The sequence below is a fragment of the Chrysemys picta genome, chromosome 1, assembly GCF_011386835.1.
Source record: "Chrysemys picta bellii isolate R12L10 chromosome 1, ASM1138683v2, whole genome shotgun sequence".
Taxonomy (NCBI): Eukaryota; Metazoa; Chordata; order Testudines; family Emydidae; genus Chrysemys; species Chrysemys picta.
In genome coordinates, this window is record NC_088791.1 from 127,156,572 (window position 1) to 127,177,357 (window position 20,786).

The 20,786-nt window shown below is 41.1% G+C and overlaps 1 protein-coding gene across 7 annotated transcripts in view; it reads right to left on the reverse strand.

The window, feature by feature from the left end:
• The window catches only part of SMC1B (structural maintenance of chromosomes 1B), a 78,910-nt gene that overhangs the window by 57,426 nt on the left and 698 nt on the right, over positions 1–20,786 (reverse strand). For 2 of the 7 annotated variants that reach the window (XM_065570046.1, XM_065570036.1), the window contains exons 2-8: positions 18,598–18,786; positions 15,298–15,410; positions 11,218–11,421; positions 10,023–10,261; positions 9,309–9,567; positions 7,391–7,531; positions 1,055–1,137 (exon numbers count right to left, since the gene is read on the reverse strand). In XM_065570046.1, coding sequence (XP_065426118.1) covers positions 1,055–1,137; positions 7,391–7,531; positions 9,309–9,567; positions 10,023–10,261; positions 11,218–11,421; positions 15,298–15,410; positions 18,598–18,786 — 1,228 coding nt within the window. The remainder of the gene's footprint in view (positions 1–1,054; positions 1,138–7,390; positions 7,532–9,308; positions 9,568–10,022; positions 10,262–11,217; positions 11,422–15,297; positions 15,411–18,597; positions 18,787–20,786) is intronic. The other 5 variants (XM_065570074.1, XM_065570056.1, XM_065570081.1 and 2 more) reach the window with 3 other exon arrangements.

Sequence of the window (20,786 nt, forward strand, 5' to 3'; positions counted from 1 at the left end):
ACACCCAGAATTCCAATGGGCAGAGGGGACTGCGGGAACTGTGGGATAGCTGACCACAGTGCACCGCTTCGAATGTCGACGCTATCACCGTTAGTGTGGACGCACAAAGTCGAATTACTGTCCTTAGTGTGGACACACACGTTCGACTTTGCAATATCGATTACAAAAATTCGATGCAAGTAAAATCGAACTACTCTCGTAGTGTAGACAAGGCCTCAGATACATGCACACAGAGGGCATAACATGACCGTGAATCAATACAATTTACAGTTTTGCAAAAATGATCTGAAAAGTCTATGGCGAAATCATGTCCCACTTTACACACGTGCACAGGGCATAAGGTACTCCCTTGCTCACTTGTGCCTTGTGGGTCACAACATCCCTCCGCTGTGCTGCAGCTCCCCCTCCATGGCAGACCTCTGATCCATTCAAGTACAAGCCAGCACAGCTGAGCCAGTGTGAAAGGGGAAGCAATATGTGACAGCAAAAGAGGTGGTGCAGTTACTCTGCATACTCAAAACAGGGGCAGGAGGAAGATATGGACCAGGGAATAAACGGTGACCAATTCACAATCTGGCCTCTATTCTGCTTCCAGGGAAGCAAAACTACTAAGCTGCATTCTGCCCTTTTATTCAAACCTTGTGGTAAATCCAGAATCTAGTCCATAATGAAGACACGATCCTCATATACTTATGAGGGAGAGGAAGAAATCACAAAAAACAAAAGAAGTGTGAAGTAACATCTGGGAGGACAGTAGAATCTGTCTTGAAATCGGAATCAGAGGGGAGAGTCATCCAACACCCAAAATTATTGAAAAATTACAACTAAGGACAAATAAAAGGATTTAATGCAAGACAAATATTACTCTTACATTTAAAAATACACCTTAAAAAGGCAAAAAGACCAAAAACATCAAGACACTTGATCAGGGCCTTGGATAGACCAAGAAACTACCTACACTTGACCAGAGCAGTTTTCAACAATTTTTTTTATAATATGCAAAGTGTCTGAACTGCAATTTATTTTAATTTATTTAAAAAACAAATACACATACGTGCATGACTTGGTATACTCCTCCAACTTCTCAATTCGTTTTTTGTGGTCTTCTATCTGTTCCACAACTTGCTTTATACTTTCCTAAACAACCATAAATAGGATGCAATTTACAAAATTAAACAATTCTAAAGCCAATTTTCTAATACTATATATCACTAAATTTTCAGAGTGGGGCACTGATGTTTAGCTATATGGCTAACCTTAACCATGAAATATCCACTGAAGTCAAGTCACAGCATACCACTTTGCATATTTAGTTGATAGATATTTCCCATGTGAATAATATACTATATCTACCAAATCTACACTATTGTTTTCAAGCCCATTAGTACAGAGATTCTTCAATGTGAATGGATCATGACACTTTCATAAATACTACTTGGTAATACCCTTTTAACATTTAGTTAAATACCAAAGTTTAGGATTTAAAACAAATGTAAAAGTTTTATAAAATCTGCTAATAGACTTGCTTTCTTTGTTTTATAAATACTTCAAATTTTAAAATCAAGTGTCTCTCTGCAGAATTTGAAACCCAACATCACAGCATTGTACTAGTGAATATGAACCAGCAAGTGAAATTACTAGTCTTTTTTCACTGTCCAAACTGAAGTACAAAAATTAAAACAAAAAGTGTCCAGTATATAGTGACAGGGAAATCAGATTTCAAATTCCTTCACTTTCATTAATCTGAATATTATAAAGTAGGTAAGGAAATGAATATTTTGTTATTTGTAACCATACCGTGTTCCATCTAGTTGTTTCAAATATTAAAAAACATGAAGCAGACATCGGCTGTAAAACTTTGTCTCTTTAAAAAAAAAAGAAGAAAATGAAAATATGTTCACCTTGTGAAACGCAGTTGTGCTGTTCTGATTAATAGCTAAGAAAATGGAGGAAAGTTATTCAAACATACCATTGCATTCTATTTATAATGGGTAAGAAAATTGTTTCAAAGCTCAGAACAATTCAGGGACACGGAGTTGCATTAGTTCCATTTTATGGTAGTAATTTTTACTGGAATTCTGTTTATGTGAAATTCCAGAAAGAACTCTAGAGTATTGCTATGTGTCTTCTTTCCCTCAAATTTTTAAATGTGGATATGGACATCTCCAAATGTTCAGATATGAGTTCATAAGAGAGAGACAGCTTCAGCTTCTTTCATTTCCTTTCATTCACTAAGTAAAGGAGACCAATCAGATTTCCAAAGAAGTGGGGATAGTGAGAAGAGAGTGCAGTATCTAAAAGTCATTTAACTCTAAAAACAGCTACATGTAAGTAACATTTCTACTTAGAGAATTGCCTCTATATATTCTCACTTGTGGAAGATTAAAAGCAGTACCCTCCCCCCTTCCCGGGCAAACACACAGTTGGAAGAGTTCTAATTTTAAAAATGACTGTTGAACTGCTCTTCTGAAAAAGGTATCTGTTGATGATTAGCAATCCAAGCAACTACTTTGGAAATCTATGCCAAGGAAACAGCGTGCACCAAAAAAGCAATGTTAGATATGAGCCCTTACACCGTCCAACCCTGGAACATGAGCAAACTGGTATGTCCACTGAGAAAGTCTAATCCATTTTGAAGTATTTTGAATATATATGAAGATTCATCTACACCTTCTCTCAATGTCAAAAGATGAAGAAGCCCACATCCAGCTGACTCTGCACTTCATAGTAGCTGATAAAACTACAAGATTTTCACAGGGAGTTGGAAAAAAAAAATACTCAAATCCCAACTGCAGCGATGTTGCCAGGGAAAGGCAAGACTTTAAAATGGGACTCTGTCCTTTCTGTCTCCAGGTATAAAGGTCACACAGAATGAACCTTGAGCAGGACACTAATCTTCTTCCGAAGAGAGAAAACAGCAAGTGCTCTGGTGCAATGTAAATATTTTATTATCACATGACACTTCTTGTTCGGATCTGTCATAAGTCAATGGTATAAGGAACCAGAAATGTTCACTTTTCTGTCTATGCAGTTGGCACAAAATCCACACGCTGGAGCTGAATTCCAAAAGCAGGCAGGAAATCAAAAAATTGTCCTGATCCCAAGAACACAAAAATCAGCCATAACAATATCCAGGTGGAAAGCGAACTACAATGGAAAAAAGGAAAAAGCTGACAAGACACACCATGATACTGCAGAGTCCAAACACTACAGTTGTCATGGTAAGAAGGAACTGAGGACAGTATGTATCTATCTCACTCTTAGCCCTGGTCTACACTACGAGTTTAGGTTGAATTTAGCAGCATTAGGTCGATTTAACCCTGCACCTGTCCACACGACTAAGCCTGTTTTGTTGACTTAAAGGGCTCTTAATCGATTTCTGTACTCCTCCCCGACGAGGGGTTTAGCGCTAAAAATCGACCTCACTGGGTCGAATTTGGGATAGTGTGGACACAATTAGATGGTATTGGCCTCTGGGAGCTATCCCAGAGTGCTCCATTGTGACGGCTCTGGACAGCACTCTCAACTCAGATGCACTGGCCAGGTAGACAGGAAAAGCCCCGGGAACTTTTGAATTTCATTTCCTGTTTGGCCAGCGTGGCGAGCTGATCAGCACAGGTGACCATGCAGTCCCAGAATCGCAAAAGAGCTTCAGCTTGGACCGTATGGGAGGTACTAGATCTGATCTCTGTATGGGGAGAAGAATCCGTGCAGGCAGAACTCCATTCCAAAAGACGAAATGCCAATATATATGCCAAAATCTCCAAGGGCATGATGGATAGAGGCTACGACAGGGACACACAGCAGTGCCGCATGAAAATTAAGGAGCCCAGGCAAGCCTACCAAAAAACAAAGGAGGCAAATGATCACTCCAGGTTAGAGCCCCATACATGCTGCTTCTATGATGAGCTGCTTGAAATTCTAGGGGGGGGCCCCTACCACTACCCCACCACTGTCCGTGGTCACATGCAAGGGGAGAGTCTCACGCAACAGGAATGAGGATTTTGTGGATGAGGAAGATGAGGAGGAGGAGGCTGAGGATCGTGCACAGCAGGCAAGCGGAGAATCCCTTCTCCCCGGCAGCCAGGAGCCATCACCCTGGAGCCAATACCCTCCCAATCCTCTCAAGGTGAGCTCCCGGACCATGAAGCCGGAGAAGGCACCTCTGGAGTGTACCTTTGTAAATATAATACAAGGTTTAAAAGCAAGCGTGTTTAATGATTAATTTGCTCTGAAGACTTGGGATGCATTTGTGGCCAGTATAGCTACTGGAAAAGTCTGTTAACGTGTCTGGGGATGGAGCGGAAATCCTCTAGGAACATCTCCATGAAGCTCTCCTGGAGGTACTCTAAAAGCCTTTGCAGAAGGTTTCTGGGGAGGGCAGCCTTATTCCATCCTCCATGGTAGGACACTTTACTACGCCAAGCCAGTAGCAAGTAGTCTGGAATCATTGCAGAACAAAGCATTGCAGCGAATGGGCCCCAGCTTTGCTGGCATTCAAGCAACATCCATTCTTTATCTCTCTGTGTTAGCCTCAGGAGAGTGATATCATTCATGGTGACCTCGTTGAAATACGGGAAATTTGTTTAAGGGGACATTCAGAGGTGCCCCGTTCCTGCTGGGCTGTTTGTTTTTGGCTGAAAAGAAATCATCCCCACTGTTAGCCATGAGGCGGGGGGAGGCCCGTTCATGCTGAGCTGTTCGCGTTTGGCTGACAGGAATCTTCCCTGATACTAGCCACGCGGTTATGGGGAGGCTACAGGCACCCAGCCACTCCACCCCAGCGGATTGCCCAAGCAATGAAGGCTAAGCATTCAAAAAGCTTTTTGCTTTTTTTTTTAGAATATCAGGGTTGGAAGGAACCTAAGGAGGTCATCTAGTCCAACCCCCTGCTCAAACCAGGACCAATCTCCAGACAGATTTTTGCCCCAAATCCCTAAATGGCCTCCTCAAGGACTGAACTCACAACTCTGGGTTTAGCAGGCCAATGCTCAAACCACTGAGCTATCCCTCCCCCACAAAAAAGCCGTACAACAAGGCACTACTGGGAGTTGAACCCAGTGACCCCAGGATCTCCTGTTTACCAGACAGGTGCTTTGAACTGTAGTGTGGCCTTGTCCTTCCCTCCTCTACCACCTTCTCAGTGCTTCCCTCCTGACCCACCCCTCCCAGGCTACCTTGCGAGTGTTCCCCCTATGTGTGTGATGAATTAATAAAGAATGCATGATTTTGAAACAATAATGACTTTATTGCCTCTGAAAGCAGTGATCGAAGGTGGGAAATCTGTTGGCTTACAGGGAAGTAGAGTCAACCAAGGGGGCGGGTTTTCATCAAGGAGAAACAAAGAACTGTCACACCGTAGCCTGGCCAGTCATGAAACTAGTTTTCAAAGCTTCTCTGATGCGCAGGGCAGCCAGCTGTGCTCTTCTAATTGCCCCAGTGTCTGGCTGTGCGTAATCAGCTGCCAGACAATTTGCCTCAACTTCCCACCCCACCATAAATGTCTCCCCCTTACTCTCACAGATATTGTGGCGCACACAGCAATAACAATGGGAATATTGGTTTCGCTGAGGTCTAACCTAGTCAGTAAACTGCACCAGCAAGCTTTTAAATGTCCAAATGCACATTCTACCACCATTCTGCACTTGCTCAGCCTATAGTTGAACTGCTCCTTATTACTGTGCAGGGTGCCTGCGTATGGCTTCATGAGCCATGGGAGCAAGGGGTAGGCTGGGTCCCCAAGGATAACTATAGGTATTTCAACATCCCCAATGGTAATTTTCTGGTCTGGGAATAAGTTCCTTCCTGCGCCTGTTCAAACAGACCAGAGTTCCTGAAGATGCAAGTGTCATGCACCTTTCCCGGCCATCCCACGTTGATGTCGGTGAAACGTCCCTTGCAGCACCATTGAAAAAAAAAGTACCCCTTACGGTTTACGTACTGGCTGCCAAGGTGGGCCGGTCCCAAGATAGGGATATGTGTTCTGTCTATCGCCCCACCACAGTTAGGGAACCCCATTGCAGCAAAGTCATCCACTATGACCTGCACATTTCCCAGAGTTACTACCCTTGATAGCAGCAGCTCAGTGATTGCATTGGCTACTTAGATTACAGCAGCCCCCACAGTATATTTAACCACTCCAAATGGATTCCCGACTGACCGGTAGCTGTCTGGTGTTGCAAGCTTCCACAGGGCTATCGCCACTTGCTTCTCAACTGTGAGAGCTACTCTCATCTTGGTATTCTGGCGCTTCAGGACAGGGGAAAGCAAGTCACAAAGTTCCATGAAAGTGCCCTTATGCATGCGAAAGTTTCGCAGCCACTGGGAATCATCCCAGACCTACAACACTATGCGGTCCCACCAGTCTATGCTTGTTTCCCGGGCCCAGAATCGGCATTGCACGGCAGGAAACTGTCCCATTACCACCATGATGTCCAAATTGCCAGGGCCCCGTGCTTTGAGAGAAGTCTGTGTCTATGTCCTCATCGCTATTGTGATCATGCTGTTGTCGCCTCCTCGCCTGCTTTTGCAGGTTCTGCACACACTGCAGGATAATGCGCGAGGTGTATACAATGCTCACAACAGCAGTGGTGAGCTAAGCGGGCTCCATGCTTGCTGTGGTATGGCGTCTGCAGGAGAGCAGAGTTGCAGCGGAAGCGGTGGATGACGACAGTTAGCAGTCCTACTGTACCGTCTGCTGACAACAGCACCCAGGACATGACAGCAGCGGTGACGGTGAGCTGAGCTGAGCGGGCTCCATGCTTGCCGTGGTATGGCGTCTGCATGGAAAAAAGGCGCGAAACAATTGTCTGCCATTGCTTTCACGAAGGAAGGGGCGACTGATGACATGTACCCAAAACCATCCACGACAATGTTTTTGCCTCATCAGGCATTGGGGGCTTAACCCAGAATTCCAATGGGCAGCGGAGACTGCGGGAACTGTGGGATAGCTTCCCACAGTGCACCGCTCCATAAGTCGATGCTAGCCACGGTAGTGAGGACACACTCTGTCGACTTAATGCACTTAGTGGGGACATACACAATTGACTGTATAAAATCGATTTCTATAAAATTGACCTAATTTCGTAGTGTAGACATACCCTTATAATTGCTGATCTGGATGTTTATACTGTAAGCAGGCTTTCACTAAGCCACATCCTAGAAGAGATATGTAAAGTTATTTTTGAAGGACAAAGAGCCAGCCATGTGGCAGTAGGTCTGTCAGAAGAGAAGCCCAAACATATGCATTGTATCAAGGTTGAAGTGTTTTTTGATAAAGAATGTATTCTGTACAATTATACTAAAATTTATAATGACAGGGAAGGACAAGTATTAGACAAAGAGAGACAGGGTTTCTTTTCCCCAATAAAATTAAATTCCATCTCAGTACCTCAATTTCTTTTTGCTTCCTCTCATCAAATGTCATCCTTTCTAGATCTGCTTTTTGTTCCCACTGCAGTTTTTCTAGTTGCTGGGTCAATGTAGCTACTTTCTTTCTTGCTAGTTCTTTTAGCTCTTTATACCGATCCAGCTGTACAAACAGATTCAAATATTACTCCTGCCCTTAAACATAAAGGGAAATTTTCACTGCATTATGTACTTAACTAGCAAATTAACAACCTTATCAAAACTACAGATTGTAAGTTACTATCCAGTTATGGCGCCAAGTATTGGCAATCAGATGCCATGAAAGATACAATTTCGAAACTTTATTCTCCTGGTTTTTTGCCTACAGTCTAGTTTAGAGTTTTGTTTTAAATAAGTGATTAGGCGAACTAAAGGTTCCATAAACATTTCTGAAAAAAGGCGAGGCTCAAGACATTATCTAGATGCTGAGTGGCCCAAAAATAAAGGAATTATTCTTAAGAACAACAGTTATTTTGACATGTGGGAAGCCTCCAAGGAGAAAATTTGTAGAGGTATACAGAAGGATTTATGTTTGGGGCAACCCTATAAATTATGCTGAAGGTTGACAAATCTCTACAGTAATGAGGAGTTGGAACTCCTCCACTCTCTCCTACTGGGCATAATTTACAGGGTTGCCCCAAACTACACAGGGATAATAGGAAGGAAACATACCCATCAGGTTATGCAGAATTTAATATACAATAAAATAAACTGAAAGAGTTTCTAGGTCTAGTGGTTGCAGAAATAGTTTTCCCGATGTGAACTAACTGGAAAATTATGCAGGGATGTCTTCCTAAAACAGCTTTATATCAGAACTGTGAACTGATCTTATCTGTAGCAGTTGGGCTGCGTGCTGGGAAGTTGTTTTGGTAAAGACCTCCTTCCTTACACCACCTCATAGCCCCTTGACAGCAAAAGAGCTGCTCCATGGTTACTATCCTATCCTCACATGTACTGTTTGTGCTCCCAGTAAAAACCAATGGATCCATGATGCTGTGGACCCACAGCCCCAGTTCACAAGGAACCCCATGGAGATTGGGTTTAAAACAGACAGGTGCTGAACATGCCTTGACTAGGCTCTCCTAAATCCTCCTCTCACTATTGTGCACTGGAACGTCACTGATTCGACTAGAAGAGAGAGTCTTTCATTATTACTTTGGAAAGGATATGATTCACACATTAAAGAGAAGTAATACACCACCTCCAACCATCTTAAAAAGGTTAACTTTGAAACCCCCCTGTCTTAAGTTTACTCCTCAAAACTGCTCTCTTTCTCTTGAACTTCTGGGAGGCTTGAATTGTCCTCCTTAAATCATTTCATCAGTTCTATAAAAAAAAATTTAATCCATCCCAGCTGTTTGCTGGTTAAAAAACTATATTAAGCTCAGGCACATGTAGTTGGCAGAGCTATTTTACATACAGCACAAGGAGCCTCAAAAACATTAAAGAAAAATCTTGTTATGTTAAGCCACCACAGTAGAGCCTCATTTTGTCCTTCTAGGAAGGAGGCCCAATCATGGTGTTGCTAATCATATTCTGGGCTAACTGTGACCACTTAGCAAACAGCAGCTGCTCAAACTGTAAGCTAAAAATAAATCGATGGGATGTTACAGGTATCAGATGTTTTTATGTACAAATTGACATAGATTTTAAGTCTGTTGGCTTCCAGGATAAACCTGTAAGAGATGAAAAATAAAGGCAATATCACCATTTCTCCTCATCCTATTGGACAAATAGCTCTTTTTCCTTGCAATTTAGTCTAAGTCAAATTGGATTTGTAACCACTCTTTGAAAACAATGGGTGAAATCATGACCCCACTGAAGTCAATGGCAAACTCCCATTAGCTTTAACAGAGCCAGGATTTCACTCACTTTAGTACTTCCCCCCTACAACAACTCACTTGACTTGCTTCCAGCTCAACATCTGCTCTTCTCTGTAACATCTCCTCTTCAACCTTCTTTTCATATGCTCTCCAACTTCTCTCAACATCAGTCAGCTCGGTATCCAATTCTTTTATGTTTTGCTCTTGTTTAGCAAGGTGTTTCTCATTATCTTTTAAGGATTTCTTAGCCAGATCTACTTTCTTGATTTGGTGAGAAGTGTTCTCCTTTGCTTTAATATACTGAGGCCTTTTCTGATTCAATGACGCTTCTAGGGTTCTTTAGGGAGGGAAAAAAAGATGCATTTTTGTCAACTTTGTGTTTCAGGGAAACAAGAAATGCAGCCTGGAACAAGATAATTTAATTTAAAAAATACATAAAATCACCTTTTAGGTGGGGACCAAGTATGAGATGTTTCAGTCCAAAGGTTATATTTTGATACATATAACCGAAAATAGAGGTTTAAACATGAAGTACAATGCTATACCACACCTACAATGTTGTAGTGAACAGGTATAATGTTTTATTGACAATAGTGACAAATGAAGTGGCTGAAAATTATTATATATATTTATTCTGTAACACAGTGATTATTATTTTAGAAATCTCCCATTGACTTCAATGGGGTCAGAATTTCACCCACTCTCTTGATCAGGAAATACATTTTGAAGAGTAACTTAGAATGCAGACTAACTCTCAAAATCTCAGTTCAGTTCTATCATAGGAAAACTTACTTCATTTCTTTTTCCATGTGTTGTTGGTCTCTATTTAACATTCCAAGCACTTTTTTCTTAGCTTTAAATGTGTCTTCAGCAGAAGAAAGGGAGTCTTCCTTGGTATTCACATCCATATTCTTTTCATCCAATTTGTTGTTTAAAAAGTCAATTTTTTTCTCATTGTGATAAAGTCGGAAAAGTTGCAGCTGTATCCTGTTTTCTTTCAGCTCTTCAAGCAGCATCTGGTAACGCTCTGCCTACAAACAGCAAATTTTTATTTGCAGTTTAAAAAAGAATTTTTAATCACTAGCAGTCTAATCTCAGGTCCAGAGTAAAATGAGCTAAAGTACTGGTGACTATGATTCCAGCAAAGTGCGCCAATCACAAAAAACTCAGCCATATAATGCAGTAGTTACTGTAAGAATTGCCAGTCCTGCAGAATACATTGTCATTTATTTCATTAAAACATATTTATGACTACTGAACCTAGTATACTTAGAAACTATTATATTCAGCTCCATTTCCTGTTGAATATTATGAATGCCACCCAACAGTAAATCATAACTGCTTTTTTTCTCTCTTGCATGCACTCAGGCAACAAACTTTGCAATACAGGGTCACTGAACACTCCAGGGAAAAGAAGAATGTAGACGTTTAGCTTGGTTTCAATAAGTTTCACACCTCCAGAACAAAGCTCACTATCATAGTTTGGCAAGTTGCAGGATTGAGCCTTCTGAGACCAAGTATTTTTGGATGCAAAAGTTTATTCTTCCATTTTTAAACATTTTGCCCAGTAAGTGCCACTACTGCATCACATAGTGACTGTACAAAAAGGGCAGAAATACAGAAATGACGTACTACCGATGTACATTGCCAGGAGATGCTTAACTATTAATCCTGTCCCACAGGAAAACGTAGCATCTTCCTTGCTGATTTTTTTTTGGGGTTAAGTATTTCAGATTATACAAATTAATCACATTATGTGGAAAAGCTTTTACCAAAAAACACTTTTGAAGAACCACCACTTTCCACAGAAAACAAGGAAAATGTATTTATTTTAAATGTATTAGAAGTGTTTGACCCAAGCTCTATGTACTTTTACTAAGGTTCTGATCCTATAAACTCACACTATGCTAATAGAGTTTGCAGGATCAACCACTATGCCATATGCTTTCTTAAATATGAAAACCTCCTTTGTTATTTTTGGAATTACCTCCTCTTTCTCTAACTTTGCATGCTTGCGTTCTACTGCCACATGTTTTTTCTTGTTATAATTAAACTGTGCATCCCCCTCTGCCTGTTGCATTTTCTTCTTCTTTCTCTCATATTCCTCAGCAAACTCCCATGAATTACTAATCTGTTCAAAAAGCTGGGTTCTCTCCTTGGGCTTCTTCATTGCAATTGACTCTACTGCTCCCTAGAATAGAGTTTCAAAGATGTAGCACTGAGAATCATAGCACTGCAGATAACTGTACTGTACAAAGAGGGAATCTGAAATTCCCAGCAATAATTCAGTTTCTTAAAATCAAGGTATAACTTATATGATATTTCACTAGCTTCAATAACCTCCCAATCACAGAGACTTAAAAGTCCACTGAACCTAATTTGGACACTGACACGCCATATATGAAAAAGCGAAAGTTGTGGAATCATGTAGTACTGGCAGCAAAAAGTCAATCAGAAATTACAAAACAAACCTCACTATTCAAGAATATATAATTTACATAATTCATCCAAATTTTTTTCTATACTAAAGATTAAAATTTGGGAAACAAAGACTCCAGTCAGGAAGTGTTATCACTACTACAAAGTACAGTGTTATATTTATCCTAACATCCATTATGTTATGGGACTGGAGGAAGCTTTTCAAATGAAAAATTTCTAAGAGTTTATGAAATGTAGATTCAGTTCCTTCCCTATTTTGATAATTTTTTTAAAGCAGACAAGTTAGTGGAGCTTGAAAATTAAGTACTGTATATATTTATTCTGTAACTGTGATATTACTATTTTTGATATGCATTATCTATATTTAAAGGAAAGCTAAATTAGAAGAAGAGATTTTTAACCACGATATCTAATTAGAAGGAATATAAAACTAAAAATACTTAACTGCCAAATACAGTTTAATTTTTTTGCAAACAGGAAGCTAGTATTTTAACAGACTTGTGAGGCAGATCAGGACTAAGAATTCAAATCCCATTATCAACCACTGAAAGTCAGTTTCAGTTGTTTTAAGATAATATGCTTTTTAAAAATTGTTTGGGAGTTAAATTAACATCTGGTTAAACTAAACGGATTGGAGGACTCAATAACAGACTATTAACAATGGGACATAGCCTTTCATCTGCATGTCACTAATTCAATTCCACTATAGTTCCCTATTTACCAAGAGTGGTTACTCACAGATGGTTCCATAGTCTAATTGATTTTACTTTATTTCTCAGTGGATATACACTTCCAACTCACAAAAACCACACTATCACCATTAGCATCCTTACTGGTAGTCTCAATAGACAGCCCAATAACTGAACAGATAAGAAAAAATGAACGCTGACCTTGGAAGTGGTTCTTCAGAGGAGTATTTGGGCTCATTAATAGACCAATGTGGCGAAGGTGATATTGTGAGGCACCTTCTTCATAAATAAAAAGATTTTGGTCTCTAGTGATGTCAAATAAGTGGCTGTGACCCAGGGACCTCTTGGTGACAACTGGCAGAGTTCACAGGGTTTTACAGGGATCCCCTGGGTTGGATATATGCATAATAGTTCACTGAAGTATGGCATGTTAGGTCTCTACCAAGAGCCAGTAGCCCACTGGTTATCATACTCACTGCAAAATGTATGTACAGATAATATTTAAGGAGTTATGCTTTTAATCTAAAAATTACCGTATATACTCGTTCATAAGCCAAATTTTTTTAGTAAAAAAGGGAAGCACCAGAGACGGGGTGGGGGGGGTGAGAAATCAGCTTATGAACGAGTATAGAGCGGGAAAGGTGGGACACAGCCCCTCCCCCCAATAGAGGGAGCAAGGAGAGGCAGCACAGCTAGAAGGGAAAAGGCGGGGCCAGAGTCTCTCCGCTTCTAGCCACGCTGCTCTCCCCCCAGCCTCTGAAGCAGCTCCAGGGTTGGCAGGCTGCAGCTGTGCCACTCGGCCCCGCCTAGGGTGACCAGATGTCCCGATTTTATAGGGACAATCCTGATTTTGGGGTCTTTTTCTTATATAGACTCCTATTACCCCCATCCCCTGTCCCGATTTTTCACACTTGCTGTCTGGTCACCCTAGCCCCGCCCCCCAGAGCAGGCTGTGGCCGCGCCGCCGGAGCACTCTGTGGCCATGCCACAGCTATGCCGCTCGGTCTGGCCTGCCAGCGCAGGATGCAGCCACGCTGCCCAGCCTGCCAGAGCAGTTCCAGCCAGGCCAGAGACATCCTCCCCTGGCCCTCCCCAAATAAGGTGGGAAAGGATGGGATAGGGAGAGTGTGGGGGTCCCCGGCTAGGGGTGGGGTCATGTGGGGGGTGGTCACAAGGGTTATTCCCCTGACCCCCAGCTTCCCCCCCACCCCCCCCCAGAAAAAAACATTTCCCCACCAGTTGCTGTCCCGGCCCGTCAGGATAAAGCAGCTGGAGCACCAGGACACTTTGTTTACTTAGGTTTACCTCCGTGCCTGCGGACACTTGAGGTAAACAAACCATCTCGGCCCACTAGTGGTTTATCCTGATGGCCCGGGAGCCAAAGTTTGCTGACCCCTGAATTATAGGGTCGGCTTATGAATGGGTCATAAAAATTTCCCATTTTTACTTATCCATCTTGGGGGGGCGGGGGGGGTCAGCTTATAAACGAACCGGTTTATGATCAAGTATATATGACATGTTCTTAAGGTCTTGGAGTTAAGACAAGTCACCAGAAGGTGACATACCTCAGAAATGTTCCTTTCGGACAAAAGGCAGCAGACACCTGTTTCCTTGTCTAGCCATTTTTGTATTGTATGCCTCATAATGTATGCCTTTTTGCATACTGAGCCACAGGCAAAAGAAGTGAGTGTGAAATCTACAGAAAGGAAATTCACAGGATGAAAGAAACTGAAGGGGATGGCCTGCTTACTACTAAAGACAAAGGACTCTTAGGATATATCTGGGGATATAAGGAAACACACAGGATCCTTCACCCAGGAGGCAAGCTGACAGCACGACTCTCTCTTGAAAGGAGGGTCACAGCTCCTTGGTTGTAAAATGCTGCAAGGATTTTGCATGAGCAAAGCAATACTCTAACAAAATACTCTCACGTCTTATAATTAAGCCTACACTCTAGAAAGTGTGTTTTGATTTTGTTGTATAAATGTAATGATTTGTTTCCAATACTTCTACTTGCTATTATTAGAATCTCTATGCTTTGTTAAATTTATTTATAGTGAAGTCAAGTATAAGTGCTGTCTGTTAAGAGGAGTGGTAATCGGAGGTAGAACTGGTAAGCAGGAGTGCCCTGTTTCTTTGGAAGCAGCAAACCTGTGAATACTGTGAGCACCCAGTGGACTGGACCTGGACACTCCAGGGAGATGCTCAGAGGGCTTGAGAGTTGGATGATGCCTATTGCCACCCTGCAGAGAAACAATGGGTCTTGCAAGCCCTAGAGGGGAGTGCCTGCATTGTTCATGGCTGGTAGAGTTGGGAGGCTGACCCCTAGCAGGCAAAGACAAGGCTTCCTCCTGCTTAAGGACAGGTGGTAGCCAGATGACTGACAATATACCAGAAGGCATCACAATGGCACCTTTCAAAAGCAGTAAGTTCACATTTTAAGAAGGTTAATACATACTAGACAGGACAAAGAACTTTGGAAAATATATTTAAGGAAAAAACGTGCTTGTCAAAGAGGAACTAGATGTCCTAACAAGATTTTCCATCCACATATTTATGAGTATTATAAGTTGAGACAAGAATAATTTTGGCTCCAGAAATAAGGTGGTTAGCCAATTTTAGGTTTGTTTGTTTTTTTAAATCCAAAACAAGACGACCTTTTTCAACTTATAAACTGAAGCACAGAAATTACTGGGTTTCCCATGATGAATAATGCTTCCCCCTACCTCCCTTCCACACCCTCTATTGCCCAACACACAGAGAAACCTTGCAATTCCCATTTTATGGCCTAGACTTCCTAGGCTAGGACAAGGCTGCTATTATTCATGCGGGACTAATTACCTGTTTGGCTGACCAGGGTGCAGTATTAACTGTCTAGTCCCAGCACTCCCAATCTGCACTCAAGCTTTGGGAGGTTACCAAGTACCTTAAATGCTTACCTGAAAAACCATGCAGTTCCTTGCTTTGACAATTATGCCTATTTTTTCAAGCTCTGCTGTGTAAACAGATCGGCTAACAGCTTTATCATTGAAAAGAAACTCAGAACAACTACCTAATAAAGGAAGAAACAATAAAATTAAAGTATCATGTAACCAAATATTTGAACTATTAATTTATGTTGTGCATTTGACACTTTATCTAATCAGTTCACCTGTTCCCCCTTTTGTACATCAAGAAGGTCTACACGTCTTTGGAGGTCCAGAAGGAGGTGAGTGACAAACCATGGGAAAGTCTCTGGGTGAAGATAAAAGACAGGGGCGGAGGGAAAACAAGGTTGATATCGGGGTAAGGGTCTGCGATAGACAACCAAAACAGGAGGAAGTGGTGGATAAGGCATTTCTATGACAAATATTTCTAGAACAGAAATATCCAAAACATAAGACCTGTTAGTAATGGTGGATTTTAACTACCCAGATATCTGGTGGAAAAGTAATATGACAAAACACAAAATGTCCAATACGTTCTTGGAATGTGTTGGGGAGAACTTTTTGTTTCCGGAGGTAGAGGAGAACAGCAGTCATTTTAGGCTTGATACTGACTAACAAGGAGGAATTGGTTGCAAATCCAAAAGTGAAAGAGAACTGACAGTAATCATAAAATGATACATTTCATGATTTGAAAGAAAGGAAAAAGTGAGGGCAGCAGAATAAGGAAGAGAGACTTAAAAAAAAGCAGACTTTAACAAACTGGTAGGTAAGGTTCCATGGGAAGAAATGATAAGGGAAAAAGGAGTTCAGGAGAGCTGGCAGCTTCTCAAGGAGATAATATTAAAGGCACAACAGCAAGCTATCCCAATGGGAAAGGAAGACAGGAAGAACAATAAGAGGCCAAATGGGCTGCATCAGGAGCTCTTAAATGACCTGAAAAATCAAAAAGAAATCCTACAAAAAGAGGAAACATGAATAAATTGCTAAGAATGAGTACAGAAGACTAGTACAAGCATGTAGGCACAAAATGAGAAAGGCTACAACACAAAATGACTTACACCTAGCAAAGCACATAAAAAGGCAGTAAGAAGTTCTAAATAGACACAGCGGGGAAAGAGAGCTACTAACTGACTACCCCACAATGCAGGTAGCTAATGCCTGTTTTACTTCAGTCTACACTAAGAAGGTTAATTGTCATTGGATGCTTAACACGATTAAATAACAAAATGGAAGGAATGCAAGCCAGAACAGGGAAAGAACAAATTAAATATTTAGCTAAATTAGATGTATTCAAGTTGTTAGGGCCTGACAAAGTTCACCCTAGGGTACTTAAAGAACTAGCTGAAGCAATCACAGAACCATTAGAGATTATCTTTGAGTTACTAGCCAAGTGACTAGGAGGGGAGGAAGCAGTAAACATGATACATCTTGATTTCAATAAAGTTTTTGACACTGTCCCACTTGACAGTCTCATAAGCAAACCAGGAGAAAGTGGTCTATAAGAAATTGCTATAAAATGGGTGCACAACTGGTTGAAAAACCATACTCAAAGAGTATCAATGGTTCACTATCAAACTGGGAGGTTTGATCTAATGGAGTCCTGCGGGGGTCTGTTCTGGTAATATTCAATATTTTTATTCATTAGTTGGATTAATGGAGTGAAGAGTATGCTTATAAAATTTGCTGATGACACCAAGTTGGGAAGCGTTGAAAGCACTTTGGAGGACAGAATTAGAATCCAAAGTGACCATGACAAATCAAAGTATTAGTCTGAAACCAACAAGATGAAATTCAATAAAAGACAAATGCAAACTTAATTTAGGAAGGAAAATAATTAAATGGACCCTACAAAATGGGGAATAACTGGCTAGGTAGGACTACTGCTGAAAGGGGGTTATAGTTGGTCACAAAGTAAATATGAGTCAATGTGATGCAGTTGCAAAAAAAGGCTAATATCATTCTGTGGTGTATTAATATGAGTGTTGTACATAAGACAAGGGAGGTAACTGTTCCAGTCTACTCAGAATTGGTGAGGCCCTCAGCTGGAATACTGTGTCCAGTTTTACTTAAGGAAAAATATGGACAAACTGGAGAGAGTTCAGAGAATAATAATAAAAAAAAAAGATCAACACTTTAGAAAACCTGAATTATGAGAAAAGAGTTAAAAATACTTGGCATGTTTAGTCTTAAGAAAAGATGACTAAAGGGGAACAGGATAACAGTCTCTAAATATTTTGAGGGCTGTTCTAAAGAGAACAGCAATCAACTGCCCATGTCCACTGAAAGAAGGACAACTAGTAGTTATCTTAATCTATAGCAAGGGAGTTTACATTAGATATTATGAAAGACTTTAACTATCAAGCCAACAAAGTATTGGAACAGGTTACCAAGAGAAGTTGTGGAATCCCCATCATTGGAAGCTTTTAAGAACAGCTTAGACATGGTCTAGGTAACCCTGCTTCAAAACGGAGGGTGGACTAGATGACCTCTCAAGGTCCCTTCTAGCCCTACATTTCTGTGATTCTATGATCTCCAGAATGCAACCATTATTCTCTAATGTGGACATTACAGCATTTGCCACTCCTGTTAATACCAATCTTGACTACCATAACATACTCAGGACTACCCCTGAAGTTCACCCGGGCACTGGAGCTAGAGCAGAATGCAGCTGCTCTCCTCCTGAGTAGCGTGGGGTAGTTGCATCTCCTTTGCTCAGGTCTCTGCACTGGCTTCCTTTTCTTTTCCATGTGGAATTCGAGGTGTTAACCTTTAAAGACTGGAATGATCAGTGACCATTAGATACAGCTACCAATCCTATACCTCACCTAAAAGTAATTAGGATTAGCCTTGGGAGTGCTTCCAATGTTGTAAACCATGGCCCAGATCCTCAAAGGTATCTAGGCACCTAACTCCCATCAATTTCAATGGAAGTCAGGAGCCTAAATACATAGAGAATCAGGGCTTGGGTCCATAACATGGCTTTCACAGTAGACTGCCCCATGGAACTCACTTCCTTTGATAAACTCTCAGAGACACAGTTGGGCAATCATTAGGGCGGGGAGCATAACATGTATTTTGTTTAGCATCTGATTAACTCTTCTACTCTATTACTGTTTTCATCCTTATAATTATAGCACCTGGCTATCATGACCAGTACTATAAAAATTGGCTTAATAATTCCAAAGGATTCACTAGTCCGTGTTGTACCATCAGATTATTATATATTTAAGATTTAAAAATAAATAGTCCACTGCAAGTTTTCTATATCAAGCACAGAAAATATTTGAAAAAAAAAACAAACCCTACTATTACCTCGAATAATTCTTGAAAATGTTTTCTCTTCTCCATTCTCTTCACAATACACTATTTTCACACTTGCAGTAGAGGAAAATGGCTTTCCAATGTGTGCTCCATGAATAAGTTCTTGAACACTTTTTACTCTTAAATTTGCTGTTCTTTCACCCATTACAAAACTAAGGGCATCCATTATGTTTGATTTTCCTTTAAAATGAGCAAAAAAACATTAACTTTTGATTTTTTTAGAGTTGGATAGGTATGAACATACTTAGCTGACTACTTATTTCTAATCTTTTATTTCGATCTCAGTTTTGTTGTCTTCCAGAACCTATGTATGCATTTAAGAAACGTCTATTTAAAATAAAATTGTAGAAGAGGTTTACATGTTTGAAAGTAATTTATAACCAACAGCTGGTATCAATGTCTGCAACAGATTAATTATTATAAAAGTGTTTCACCACTGAATTCCATACTTAGTTTATGACATATCCAGGTCTACATCCTTTATCTAAGCATCTCTAATTTCCCCCCCTTTACTTCAGTTTGCTTGACATCATCAGTTGCTTCCTACATACTACAGTCATTGACAGTGTTACCAAAATATTCCATAATGCATTTAGAACTCTTTCCTAGGCCTGGTCCACACTAAGCCCCCAGTTCAAACTAAGATACGCAACTTCAGCTACGTGAATAACGTAGCTGAAGTCGAAGTATCTTAGTTGGAACTCAAAGGTACTTACTGCGGGTCCACATGCGGCAGGCAGGCTCCCCCGTCGACTCCGCCTACTCCTCTCGCAGAGCAGGATTACCGGCGTCAACAGCGAGCACTTCCGGGATCGATTTATTGCGTCTAAACAAGACGCGATAAATCGATCCCAGAAGATCGATTGCTGGCCGCCGAACCAGTGAGTAAGTATAGCTGTACCCTTACAGATTCTTGAATTCCAAAGAATGTCTTTTTCATATTTCCTTACACTGTTATGAATATTTTTTCTGCTAATATTTCTAATACTTAGTACATTATCTTTCCACCAACCTTTTCTCCACTCACTCTTTCTCTTATCTGTCATTTCTGATAGCACCCTCATTTTTCTGGTCTCCCAGAATCACTACTTCAACATTACACTGTATCTTCCTCTCTTGCCCTCCTCCCGCCTCCAAAATAACAGAAGAGGGGAAAAAATAAGAACATTCTTGAACTGAATGTTGGGGATTACTCAGCATCAGAGTTTCTTCTGGCTACTGATTCATGTAACTTATGCTGATTTAACTGGATGAGTATCTGAAAAACTTCATTCAGTATTCTGAACATTAGAAACAGTGGGAGACAGGGTAGGAGTGATCCACTAACAGACAAAAATTAAGTTAAATTAAAGCAATGAAAAATATAAAATCCTAGGCCCCTGCGGTAACCACTGGACAACTCTCCCCCTCCTTGGATAAGCTTGGTTATAGCGTCTACTGCTTTTTCTACACACGTTTATGAAAAAAAATCTCCCATTGTTGAGCTGTGGTAGGGGATGCAAAATAACACCTGGCCATGTTTTTACTGTCATTTTAGTTAAACTTGCTCCAAACGTGATCAAAACAAGAATAGATCCAGCCATCTGGGCTTGGTCTGTGCTGTGTTTCCCAACAGCGCCAACTGGAGAGGGTTTATAAAGCCATGTCTACATTGCATTGTCTACATTATTAATTATTATTATTAATAGGGAAATGTACACCACTGTAAGTAAGGTTTTTTGTTTTGAGTAGAAAAAGTAGTAGAGTTCAAGCTGGGTTCATTGATAACTACCTTAGGCTTTGTCTTCACAGCTTTGAAAGGTTTTGTTTTGTTTTCCCCCCAATGAGATGACCGAGCACGATCATTATCTTGCGGTAAAACCCCCAGTGGAGACAAGGCCCTTGTTGTGTTTGCCCTGAGGTAGCAGGGCGAGATCAGCACCCCAAGCCCAGACTGACCCCACCACTTAGTCTAGGGTCTGGTAAAGCCTTGCCTGCACTAGGATTTGACAGCAGGAGAGCTTGCACATGTTAGTCACCCCAAGGTAAACACACACCTGTCATCAGTGAAGACGAGGCCCTGACTTGGCCCTTTCTTCTAGAGGGGAGGCACCCTGGGCCGCCTGACACCACCACGCAGCCAGACCAGGCCTACTTTACGTATGTCTACATAGCAAGCGGCAGGAGGTGTGAACCCAGTT